At 42.1% G+C, this 13,810-nt stretch overlaps 1 protein-coding gene across 2 annotated transcripts in view; it reads right to left on the bottom strand.

The window, feature by feature from the left end:
• Window positions 1-13,810, bottom strand: part of slc2a8 (solute carrier family 2 member 8) — a 44,609-nt gene that overhangs the window by 20,329 nt on the left and 10,470 nt on the right. For both annotated transcript variants that reach the window (XM_033048655.1, XM_033048654.1), the window contains exon 2: window positions 1,478-1,640. In XM_033048655.1, the coding sequence (XP_032904546.1) occupies window positions 1,478-1,640 (163 nt within the window). The remainder of the gene's footprint in view (window positions 1-1,477; window positions 1,641-13,810) is intronic.

Below are 13,810 nucleotides of genomic sequence, written 5' to 3'. Positions count from 1 at the left end.
CCTCATTCTCCCGCATTCCAAGAACCAATCTTAGCCTGCTCAACCTCTCTCTATAGCTCAGGCCCTCGAATCCTGGCAATATCCTCAAATCTTCTCTGCACCCTTTCCAGATTGACAACATCTTTCCTATAACATGGTGACCAAAACTGAACACAATACTCTAAATGCGGCCTCACCAATGTCTTATAAAACTGCAACATAATCCCCAAACTTCTATTCTCAATACTCTGACTGATGAAGGACAATGTGCCTTTTTGATCACCCTATCTATATGTGATGTCACTTAAGGAATTATGTACCAGCAACTCCTAGATCCATCCCTCTGCTCGATACCACTCCACAGAGTCCTACCATTCACTGTGTAGGCACTGCCCATGTTAAGACTTCCCAAAATGCAATACCTCACATTCCTGTGTTCAATTCCATCAACCACTCCTCAGCACCACTTGCCCAACAGATCAAGATCCTGCTGTTATCTTTGACAACCATCTTCACCATTTAAATACCACCCACTTTTATGCCATCTGAAAACTTGCTAATCATGCCATGTATATGTTCTCATCCAAATTGCTGATATAGATGATATACAGCAATGGGCTCAGCACCAAACCTCAAGGCACACCACTACTCACAGGCCTCCAGTCTGATAAAAAAAACATCCAACATCACCCTCTGCTTCGTTCCATGAAGCCAATTTCATATCCATTCAGCAATCTCTCCTTGGATCCTATGTGATTTAACCTTTCTGAGCAACCTACAATGCGGAACCTAGTCAAATACCTTGCTGAAATTCATATATACAATGTCTACAGCTCTGGCCACAACCTTTTTAGTCACATCTTCAATATATTTATGAATAACGCATTTATGAACAAGGTATTTTTTAGGAATAACAAAGTAATTGTGTTTTGTGGTAAAGCATTTTTAATAAGCAATGGACGAGCATCATATATTGTTACAACTGGAAGATTGAGTTGGAGGGTAGAGGAATGAGTTAAGGGAAACATGGCAACAGATTGAGACACACAAGTCATCTTCAAATTCTACCTAACAACTAAGCTGGGATACCAACACGCTACTAGAGACAGTAAATGTGCAATAATCACCAATCGGATTCCCTGGGTAAGAGGAATGGGAAAGTGTTGAGCGGAATCAATTTTCTATTTTAGCAGCAGGAAAGCATTAGTCAGTGATAAAGACACATGGTGCTGGAGTAACTCAGCGAGTCAGGCAGCATCGCAGGAGAACATGGATAGGTGATGTTTCAGGATGGGACCCTTCTTCAGACTCTGTGAAGGTTCTTGTGTCTATTTTTTGTGATGCTGCCTGACCTGCTGAGTTACTCCAGCATTTTGTCTCTTCTTTTGTGAAACAGCGTCGGCAGTCGCTTGTTTCTACAATGAATAAAATCAGCCAAGTGACTACTTAACGACATGCTCACTTATGCATCACAGGAAAGTTACAAAGTAAAACTTACCCCAAACCAGGAAGCCTGAGTGGAATCAAGTTTCAGATCTGGGTTTAGATTAGACTGCAGTTCTGGAATTGCAGGAGAACTATAACCAAGGACAAATCCAAAACTGAGGGGTCCCAAAACAGCAGCAAATGTGGCCAGGTAGAGATTCTTGTTCCTTACTTTACTGTAAATACAAAAGAGGTATTGATAAATTCAAAACTCCATCATTTACCACGGGAATAATAATTCATAATATTCAAGACACAAAGTGCTGGAGGTCGTCAGCGGGTCAGGCAACATCTGCGGAGGGAACGGACAGGTTATGTTTCATCATATTTCCTCCAGCAGCAAGATTCTAGCATCCGCGGTTCCGCGTGTATTCATTCATGCACATTTTTCCAATTTAAACTTTGCACCATCACAACACGGCTTTATACCCAAAAATATATTCTTCTATGAACAGGAGCACACTTGCCAAAGAGATGTTACAATTAAGGACTCAAAAAAAGCATCACCAGGAAAGTACAAGAAAAAATTTGAGATTTGTAGATGCTGGGTCATTTACAATTATTTGTAAATCAGGTATTCATTGCTGAGTGGCCTAATGGCCTTTCCCTTTATTCATTAATTGGATAATGCACCTCTGGTATGTCAGAGATACATCCCAGGATACATCACAGTTCATGTTTCCAATGAGCCAGCAACAAGGAGCGTTACAGAAACATTCTCACACCAAAGGTTTCCATAACTCATCTGATAATAAGTACACATGCTGTTGCATTGTGTACATTCGAAAGTATTCAAAAAATTAAAGAACTATCGGTTAGGTTATATAATGATCTGTAGTCGATTTCAAATGGCTAATTTTGAAATTGAACTAAATTCCATTATTCCAGGCATACAATAAGAATATTCATTTGGTTTCTGAAAGATTTACATTTAATACAAAACATTTGAGGTAAACATTGGAAAATTGAAGAGTTTGAAAAATGGAGAGTCAATTTTGTCTATTTGCATAGCAAATAACTAAACAAAAGTAATCACATTGTTAGAACAAAATATTAATCCAAATAAAGATTATAAAAGGAAAGGAGTAATAGGAAGTAAAAGTTCATAAAGATTTAAAGACCGCATGGATGAACTCCAAAAATGCATCCCTGTCTGGTGAAAATATAAAACGGAGAGGGCGACTCAACCGTAGCTAATGAGGGAAATGAAGGATAGTGTTAAATCCAAGAAAAAAGGCATATAAATTGGCCAGAGGATGCAGCAAATTGAAGGACTGGGAGAAATTTAGAACTCAGAGGAGGACAAAGAGGGGGGGGGGGAGAGAGCATGAAAGAAAGCTTGCAGGGAATATAAAATTGACTAAAGGTTTCTTTAAATATAAAAAAATGAAAAGATTGGTGAAAACAAATGCAGGTCCCTTAAATCAGAGACAGGTGAATTTATAATGGAAAACAAAGAAATGGCAGAACAGTTAAACAAGTACTTTGGTTCTGTCTTCACTAAGGAAAACACAAACAATCTCCCAGAAATACTGGGGGACCGAGGATCTAGTGGGAGGGAGGAATTGAAGGGAATCCACATTAGTCAGGAAAAGGTGTTAGGTAAACTGTTGGGACTGAAGGCAGATAAATCCCTAGGGCCTGATGGCCTGCATCCCAGAGTACTCAAGGAGGCGGCCCTAGAAATCGTGGATGCATTGATGATTATTTTCCGATGTTCTCGCGACTCTGGATCAGTTCCTGTGGACTGGAGGGTAGCCAATGTAACACTACTTTTTAAGAAAGGAGGGAGAGAGCAAACCGGGAATTATAGACCAGTTTACATCGGTAATGGGGAAGATGCTGGAGTTGATTATTAAAGATGTTACAGCAGCGCATTTCGAAAGTAGTGACAGAATCGGTCAAAGTCAGCATGGATTTATGAAGGGGAAATCGTGCTTGAATAATCTTTTGGAATTTTTTGAGGATGTAACAAGCAGAATGGATAAGGGAGAGCCAGTGGATGTGGTGTATCTAGACGTTCAAAAAGCCTTTGACAAGGTCCCACACAAGAGATTAGTGAGCAAAATTAGAGCACATGGTACTGGGGGTAGGGTACTGACATGGATAGGGAACTGGTAGGCAGACAGGAAGCAAAGGGTAGGAATCAACGGGTCCTTTTCGGAATGTCAGGCAGTGACTAGTGGGGTGCTGCAAGGCTCAGTGCCAGGACCCTAGTTATTTATAATATATATCATCAATTTAGATGAGGAAATGTGACATCTCCAAGTTTGCGGATGACACATAGCTGGGTGGCAGTGTGAGCTGCAGTGAGGATGCTATGAGGCTGCAGGGCGACTTGGATAGGTTGGGTGAGATAAATGTGAAGTTATTATCCTCTTGGTGGCAAGAACAGGAAGGCAGATTATAATCTGAATGGTGTCAGATTAGGAAAAGGGGAGGTGCAACGAGACCTGGGTGTGCTTGTCAGTCACTGAAAGTAAGCATGTAGGTATAACAGGCAGTGAAGAAAGCTAATAGCATGTTGGCCTTCATTGCGAGAGGATTTGAGTTTAGGAGCAAGGAGGTTCTGCAGTTGTACAGGGCCCCGGTGAGACCGCACCTGGAGTATTGTGTACAATTTTGGTGTCCTAATTTGAGGAAGGACATTAGAGCTATTGAGGGAGTGCAGCATAGGTTCACCAGGACAATTCCCGAGATGGCGGGACTGACACATGATGAAAGAATGATTCGACTGGGCTTGTATTCACTGGAATTTAGAAAGACGAGAGGGTATTTTATAGAAACATATACAATTCTTAATGGATTGGACAGGCTAGATGTAGAAAAAATGTTGGGAGAGTCCAGGATCAGGTGTCACAGTTTAAGAATAATGGGTAGGACATTTAGGACTGAGATGAGGAAAAATATTTTCACCCAGACAGTTGTGAATCTGTGGAATTCTCTGCCACAGAAGGCAGTGGAGGCCAATTCACTGGATGTTTTCAAGAGATTTAGATTATATTTAGCTCTTAGGGCTACCGGAATCAAGGGATACGGGGAAAAAGCAGGAATGGGGTACTGATTTTAGATGATCAGACATGATCATATTGAAAGGCAGTGCTGGCTCAAAAGGGTCGAATGGCCTACTCCTGCACCTATTTTTCTATGTTTCCATGTTCACAAGCCAAAGGAGCAGAATTTAACAATTTAGCTCAATGAGTCCACTCTGCCATTCAATAATGGCTGATATATCTTTCCGTGTCAACCTAATTCTCCTGCCTTCTCACCATAACCTTTGATACCCTTAAGGGCCTGTCCCACTTGGGCGTCATTTGTGCGTCAGGATTGTAGTGACTGTCGCGCGCAAATCAGGCGTCATCATGCGTCAGCACAGCCGTCTGGTGCACGTGACGTCATTAGAATACCCTGCTTCCCTATAGGGTGATTTCACGAAAGATCACTGGGTCATAGGTCTTCACGCACCGAGCCGCAAAATCCAACTGGGGTACAAACGTCACTTCCAGTACATGTTATTAATGCTAGAAACGCGTACTTTCAAACCTGTTAAAAACCGCGAAAACGGTTAGTTTTTGCGCTATAAATAACTGTGCCAGTCGGGGTGACCGTGAGACACAGCTATCCTACTTTAGAGTTCCAAAGATTAAGAAAAATGAAGGTAAAGGGAAGAGAGAGGTGAAGGGAAAATAACAGCGGAATTTGTTGGCCGTGCAGATATAAAGATAGAAAATATCGGGAATTATCGCGTTTGCTCACTGCATTTCATCAAAACTAAGGCATTATTGATAATGCGATAATTCCCGATATTTTCTATCTTTATATCTGCACGGCCAACAACTTCCGCTGTTATTTTCCCTTCAGCTCTCTCTTCTCTTTACATTCATTTTCTTAATCTTTGGAACTCTAAAGTAGGATAGCTGTTTCTCACGGTCACCCCGACTGGCACAGTTATTTATAGCGCAAAAACTAACCGTTTTCGCGGTTTTTAACAGGTTTGAAAGTACGCGTTTCTAGCATTAATAACATGTACTGGAAGTGACGTTTGTACCCCAGTTGGATTTTGCGGCTCCGTGCGTGAAGACCTATGACCCAGTGACCTTTCGTGAAATCACCCTATTGTGCATCATGACCATCATGGAAGAACTACAGATTTTATTGCTACAGCAACAACAGAGACTTCTGTTAGCAGCAGCCCAACAAGAAAAAACAAAAAACAACAAAAACAAAAACAACAAAAACATAACCGGCCTGTAGTTTCCCCTCTTTTGCCTCTCTCCTTTTTTGAACAGCAGAGTAACATCTGCAATGTTCTAGTCCTCTGCGACAACTCCTGACTCTAGTGAATCTTGAAAGATCACTACTAATGCCTCCACAATCTCTAAAGCTACCTCTTTCAGAACCTAGGGGTGTAGTCACCTGGACCACATGGACTTGTACACCTTCAGGCCTTTCAGGTTCCCAAGCACCTTCTCCTTAGTAATAGCAACTCCACTAACTTCTGCCTCCCGACACCCACTAATCTTTGCAATGTTATATGCCTTCTCTTTTCGTTTTATGCTGTCTTTGTCTTCCCTCGTCAGCCACAATCACCTCATTCTCCCCTTAGAATGTTTCTTCCTCTTTGGGAATGAAGATCCTGCGTCTTCCAAATTGCTCCCAGAAACTCCTGACATTGCTGCACCACCGTCATTCCCTCTAGGGTCCGCTTTGCTGTACCTTGCTTGCCTCTTATTTGCTACTCTGCCTCTTGCTATATATATATATAAAGATATAAAATCCATCCAACCACTCAGCTGGGGATATTATATAAAGTCACAGAGAGATAAAACTCAGAAACAGGTCCTTTGGCCCACTAAGTCCGCAACCATCATTAAGTATTCAATCAGGTATTCATGTACACATCCCATTTTACTCTCCACACAGTCCCAGGAACTCATCCCATATTCTACCACTCATGTACATTTAGAGCAATTTACAGTATAAATTATCAATCCACTCATGTTTGGGATGTGGGAGAAATCTGGAGTTGCTGGAGAAAGTACCATGGAGTCACAGGGAGCAAGTGTAAATACTGCCCAGACAGCAGAGGTCAGGATTAAACTCTGGTCACTGCAACTGTGAGATTGCAGCTTTCCTGACTAAACCACTATGCCCTGACTAATGCTCCTAGACTTGATTGCAAATCCAAGGCATAATGATAGATCGTGGAGATCTAAAAAGCATGGAAACAGGCCCTACAGCCCAACTCCATCCATGCCTGACCAAACTAGCCTCAATTGCCTGTGCCAAGCCAGAGCACCTCCGGACCTTCCCGTAGCATAAATCTGTCCAAGTGTCAGAAGCATGCAGTTGTGATGTCCACAGTGCACAAGCTTAGACGTCTGGCATGGGCATACACACTGCAGCTAGCCAGTTGAACCAACCTTGTTGGAAAGTTTGAATCAAAATCTTAATTAGTGCCGCAACTACCCTGCAAGAATCAGATTTAGCATGTAGAAAAATCTCAGAATAAAAAATGTTCAGTATCCAGCTGATTTACACGTTAAACACGGGTTAACAGAAGATTGTTCTATAATTTATTGTTAAAGGAAAAGCACCTGAAACCTATCTTGCAGACGGTCACCAATAATTACCATAGGTTTTTCAGTGAAGACTAATTTAGAGCAAGCTGAGGTACAGAACTGGGAATCAGAGTTAAAAACTGGTTATTCGAATGGTTGACTGACTCACCCAGTCTATACTGGAAAACACAAATTAGATTTAAAGCATTTACATTTAATGAACAGGAGGGACAAGAGGAAAGATTAATTACATTTTGACCTGGAGAAAATCAGGGCGTCTGCATTTGTGAAATTAAATTTAGAGCACCCGTGTGCTTGCTTTGGAGTAATTCTTACATATTTTAGGGTAAAGCATTCATCTAACACTGAATGTTGCCCTGTCCCTACCTTGTGGGACAAGTAAACAAGCTTTAATTCACCCTCACATGACCATGATCAATTTAGAGTTATACTTACTGGCAAGGACTGTCACTGTGCATCTACAGGAACCTTGAAATAGCCCTTGGCAAGGTCTGGATTTCTCAATTTAATGGCAGAAGTGCAGATGCTGGAAGTTGCTGTCAGCTTTACTACACTATAATACGAGTCCTATTAGCCTTGGCATTATCCACATAAAATCTGAGCCAATTTTGTGAGTTCTGTGCATTAAATCCAGGTTAAAAAGCTCTGCGCGAATATTCTGTTTCCAAGGAGAATTATTTTACCCCCTTCAGAAAATAAAACTAATTCCGTAAATTCATTCCCAACATTGGGAATCCAAGTCCCACGTGTTTTTAATCTACAAATAGCCTTCATCCAAAACTAATTTCCAGTTTAAAAGCATGATTCCAAGCAACATCGTAATGTAGCAACAGTAATAGACCACAGAAGATTGGAATAACATGTCCATTTACACCTGTGCCCTTGAGAAAACAAACATTTCACAACATGCCATTTAATGCCTTTCCCCCCTAATTTAAGGGCATGACCCAGCAATTTACTCTCATGTCTTTGCAGCGTAAAAACTTATCAAGACAGCTTTGGCTTGTAAAATCAAATCCCCGTACAGGAAATAGAAAGAGTGAGGGCTGCAATTGATTAAAGTTAATACAGAAGAACATAAATAGTAATAGACCATTTAACCTCCCCACACCTCCCCCCACCATGCCTGCTCTGTAATTGACAGCAGATCTTTCACTCCAAGAGCACTTTCCTGCATTAATCCCTTATTCTTCAATCCTCTCAATATTTTAACATCTCTTTGGCTTGATTGCACTAAGCACGGTTTCGCCATAGCCCTCCTTAAGTTAAGAATTCACTAACCATGGAGAAGATTTTTTTTTCCATCTAATTCATGACCTACCCCAAGGTAGAGACTGTGGTTCTGGTTCGAGTCATGCTAACCTGGAAAAACACCATCACATCGATGCTGTCAACTGCACAAGAATTTTGTTTGTGTCAAAGTCTGTTTAATTTACAAAAAGAGGTGAACATTGCACATCCATCACAGGTACTGACCTCACTATCACCAAGGCAGCCAGCATCAAGGACCCACACTACCCTGATAATGCTCACATTTTACCACAGCTAGGCAGTCTACTCAGGGAACCACTCCACAGAATCCATCGAATCCTTGTCCTGCACCACCTGCAGGATGTTCTGTGCGGACCACTGCCCAATGGATTTGTAATCAAAGACTTGTCTGGAAGAACTTGCACTAATAGAAAAAAAGCCAATTAAGCAGAATGGGCTAGTTCTAATACGCACCCTCCATCACAGGTATATCCTTTCTTAGATAGAGCAATAGAGCGGGGGGGGGGGGGGGGGGGGGGGGGGGGGGGGTGGAGTTCCTACTTGCTGCTCATCTTCAATAAAGGCCAATATATATCATTGGACTCCCCAGCACTTCACCTACCTGTATGGTAACTTTCAGTAACTCATGTACAAGGACACATGGGCCTCTCTAAATATAAACACCTTTTATACTCTGTATACTCTGGTGTTTAGATACTCTGGTGTTTAGAAGGATGAGAGGAGATCTTATTGAAACATAAGATTATTAAGGGTTTGGACACACTAGAGGCAGGAAGCACGTCCCGATGTTGGGGAGTCCAGAACCAGGGGCCACAGTTTAAGAATAAGGAGTAAGCCATTTAGAATGGAGACGAGGAAACACTTTTTCTCACAGAGAGATGCGATGTGGAATTCTCTGCCTCAGAAGGTCGTGGAGGCCGGTTCTCTGGATATTTTCAAGAGAGTGCTAGATAGGGCTCTTAAAGATAGCTGAGTCAGGGAATATGGGGAGAAGGCAGGAACGGGGATTGGGGATGATCAGCCATAATCACATTGAATGGCAGTGCTGGCTCGAAGGGCCGAACGGCCTACTCCTGCACCTATTGTCTATATTGTTTTAATCTCTTCCCAGTTGATCAAAAGGGCTGAATGCAATCTGATTTAAAATAATAACCGGTTTCTCGGAATTAAGCCTTTACTGGGTTGATAACAAATTAGTCCAAACAATCAGATGGTAACTTTCAGTAATGTATGTAGTTGAGTTTAGAGATACGGCATGGAAACAAGCCTTTCAGCCCACCTACTCCTCGCCAACCATCAATCGTCTGCTCACACTCATTCTATATTATCCTACTTTTGCATATACTCCTACACACATGGAGTCATTTAGAGGCCAATTAACCTACAAACCTGCACAACTTTGGGATGGAGGAGAAAACTAGCGCACCCGGAGAAACCCCACACCGTCACAGGGAGAACCTGCGGTCAGGATTTAACCTGGGTCTCTGGCGCAGCAGCTTTTCCCATTACGCCACTGTGCCTGCTTAGAGAAGGCACCATGTGAAATTAAGGGAAGTGAGTGGATATTTAATTCTCGAAAAAAAAAAAGAAAATCTGCAGCAGCTGGTTGCAATCTAGGGCTCCAATAATTAACTCAAGTAATTCACTATAATTAATTATTTAAATTTGTTTCCAAGTGAAAGCATTACATAACAATGGACTACATAAAAAAACATGCAACTTTAGCAGGCATGCATGCCAATTATATTGTATGTATACATACAGTATATGTATACCCCACATAACAACATGAATGAGATTACAGACCCTGCTCTCAACAACTGTGGCACAAGTCAAGTCAAGTCACTTTTATTTCTGTAGCACATTTAAAAGACAACTCTCGTTGACCAAAGTGCTTTACATTGGTGGAGGTACTAACGTTATACAACAGTGGTTCATAGATTAAGTACATACATAAATACATACATATAGCCCTCCCTCAGAGGACGTCAAGAAAGGCTTGAGAGTAAAGATGAGTTTTAAGTCTCGACTTAAAAGAGTCGATGAAGGGGGCAATTCCGTGGCACAAATAAATTAGAATAGCAAAACATATTACCTCCCAGCAATGTGTGTATAAAAACTATCACTAGACAATTATACTAGAAAAACTCTCCAGGGGCAGTAACTTCCTCGTAGATCTCAGTTATATTCTTTCTAATTAAATGATATCCTTCCGATAGCAGGACAACCAGACTTTTTGCCCAAGATCATAGCATTTACAGTCTCTTGCGTCTCCAATGTCCAAAGTAAGTAAATTGAAATTGTTCTTTATTGTCATTATAACATGTAAACATGTACAACAAAATTTAAAATGCCAACCAGTCAGTGCACCATTCACACATTATCTAAAAGCTAACGATACGTAAAAGAGAAATATCTGAAATAAACAACTGAAATAAATAACATGAAAAAAACAAGCATAAACACACAACCATACATTCTTCTGTCGATTGCAAAATCCCTTTGGTATGTAGCGCACCTGCGCTCATTTGGTGGCTATATTAAGTGTAGTTATTGCTGTGGGATAAAAACTGTTTTTGAGTCTGTTTGTCCTTGTCCTCATTGATCTGTACAGTCTGCCTGACGGCAACAGTTCAAACAGGGAGTGTCCGGGGTGGGAAATGTCCTTTATAATGTTCTGGGATTTCTTGAGACAGTGGGAACTGTGTAGGTCCTCCAAGGTGAGGAGAGGGCGGCCGACAATCTTCTCGGCGTTGTCAATAGCCCTCTGGAGCGCTTTCCTCTTAGCCGCTGTGCAGCTGGTGTACCACACGCATACACAGTATGTTAGGATGCTCTCTATGGAGCACCGATAAAAGGACAGCAGCAGTCTCTGGGTGATGTTGTTCTTCCTGAGCACCCTCAGGAAGTGCAGTCTCTGCTGGACCTTTTTCAGCGGCGCAGAGGTGTTCACGCTCCATGTCAGGTCCTCCTCAATGTGGATTCCCAGGAAGCGGAAATCCGCCACCCTCTCCACACAGTCCCCTCTGATGATTAATGGTGTAATGTCCGTTTTCTTCTTCCAGTAGTCTATTATGAGCTCCTTAGTCTTTGAGGTGTTGAGGAGCAGGTTATTCTCTCCACACCACACTGTCAGCTGTTCCACCTCATCCCTGTAGGCGTACTCATTCCCCCCAGAGATGAGCCCCACCACCGTGGTGTCATCCGCAAATTTGACAATGGTGTTACTGTGGTGGGCGGGGTTGCAGTCATATGTGTAGATGGTGTAAAGAGGGGGCTCAGCACGCAGCCCTGTGGAGAGCCGGTACTGAGGCTGAGGGCCGTGGATGTGTGATGGCCCACTCTGACTCTCTGGCTGCGACCCGACAGGAAGCTATTTATCCACATGCAGGTGGAGTGTGGAAGTCCGAGGTCCCCCAGTTTGTCCACCAGTTTGTGGGGAAGAATGGTGTTAAAAGCATAGCTGTAGTCCACAAAGAGCATCCGCACGTAGCTCCCCCGCTGCTCCAGGTGGGACAGTGCAGGTGTTCAATATCATAAAAAATAGCAACAAGCACTTGGGATTGTAAGATAAAGACAGCTGATTCACAAGTTGACCCAAGGTACTTGATGCAAATGAATAAAACGGATGGAAAAATGCATATAGAAAGCCAAATTGCATTTTTTAAAAGTTAGTTATTGAATACCTTAGAAATAAGGGTCTCTAAGGGAAAATACTGCATATTACCAGAGGTTCCAAGAGCATAACGCCAAAATAATCAGAATCTGCTGGTTTTCTTTATAGCTGCTGAAAGGTATGTTTTCCAGTGATACTACTTTGTTCAGTGCTTCAGAAGAATATCTCAGACATTTCACAGAAAACAAGACATTAAAACTGAACTTTTAAAGCATCACACCTAAATCAACTTACAGCAATTAACTTGCATGACTGTCAATAACACTAATGTTGGACTTTGTGAGATAAACCAGAGCGCGACTTGCACAGTAGATGATAGGGGCCTGGGGAGTATTGTAGCACAAACAGACTAAGGACGTGCAGGTACATCACCCCGTGAAAGTGGCAACAGGTAAAGGGATGTTGGGACATAGTTTAGCACTCTTGATCGCACTGTAGTGCTAGAGTATAGGAGTTGAGATGAGTTGATAGCTGTACAAGACATTGGCAAGGCCACATTTGAAGTACTGTGTATAGTTCTGGTTGCCCTATGGGAAGGGCGTCATTAAATTAGAAGGTGTGCAACAAAATATTCATCAGGACGTTACAAGCTATGGCAGGTTTGAGGTATGTGTTGAGGTTAGATAGACAGAGTCTTTTGCCCCTGGAACGCTGGAGGCTGCGGGGTGACACATGTAGAAAATCATGAGACACGCAGATAAGGTGAATCGCCAGTCTTTTTCCTGGGGTAGGGGTGTCTAAAACCCGAGCACACGGGTTAAATCTGTGAGGGGAAAGAGTTACAATGTACATCGAGGGACAACATTTTCACTCCCCCCCCACAGAGGATGGTGGGTATATGGAACAAATTGCCAGAAGTGGTAGAGGCAGGTACAACAACGTTTAAAGAAGGGTTTCGGCCCGAAACGTTGCCCATTTCCTTCGCTCCATAGATGCTGCTGCACCCGCTGAGTTTCTCCAGCATTTTTGTGTACCTTCGATTTTCCAGCATCTGCAGTTCCTCTTAAACATTTGAAACACACTTGGACAGGTACTTATATAGGAGTTTGGAGTGATACGTGCCAGATGGAGGCACATAATTAGTGGAACTAATCTGGTTCAGTAACTTGGTTGGCATGGATGAGCTGACATGAAACTGCCTGTTTCTGTGCTGTATAACTTTCCAGCACTATAATTTGCACAGTGGCTGAAGACAAGGTTTGCAAACTGCAATGTGAAACTATGCAAAATGGGAGAGTGATCCCACCCTGAGGTCGGAACAGAGAGAAGCAGCTCAAACTGGCAGACCATGAAGTCAGAAAAAAGCCAAGTCAATATTTTCACATCCCCGATGTGGAGATTTTGGAACACATTTGAATGGACCGTCTTTGATCTGCGCTCAAGAAAAATAGAAAATAGTATCTCAAATGAGATATGCAAGGACGAATTTAATAATAAGCAGGTACAACTTTGAATGCATGTTCTCTACTAATTAACCAGTGAAGATGCCACTGTCTATCTAACAATGGTCTGACATTAAAGACGGTTATCTCATATTATATGCACATCCAACTCTGAACGGACTATGTCATGTCATTCTCGGGTCCCATTTTGTGGGCTTTGATATTTATCTCATTTCTGTTCTTGCAAACAATCATTCCATTATTTGTATTGTTTACTGGCTATCATGAGCAAATGGCATTAGTTCAGGCTGTTTAATAATTCATCGTGGGTTTAGATGATTGGAAATCGCATTCCATTAAAAAAGGAGACAGAGGTCAGGTAGTCTTATGATTAAACAACAATTCAGAGTGATATCACTTACTGGAAAGTCAGC

Source organism: Amblyraja radiata, chromosome 32, assembly GCF_010909765.2.
Source record: "Amblyraja radiata isolate CabotCenter1 chromosome 32, sAmbRad1.1.pri, whole genome shotgun sequence".
NCBI classification, from domain to species: Eukaryota; Metazoa; Chordata; class Chondrichthyes; order Rajiformes; family Rajidae; genus Amblyraja; species Amblyraja radiata.
This window is presented reverse-complemented; position numbering and strand designations above follow the sequence as displayed.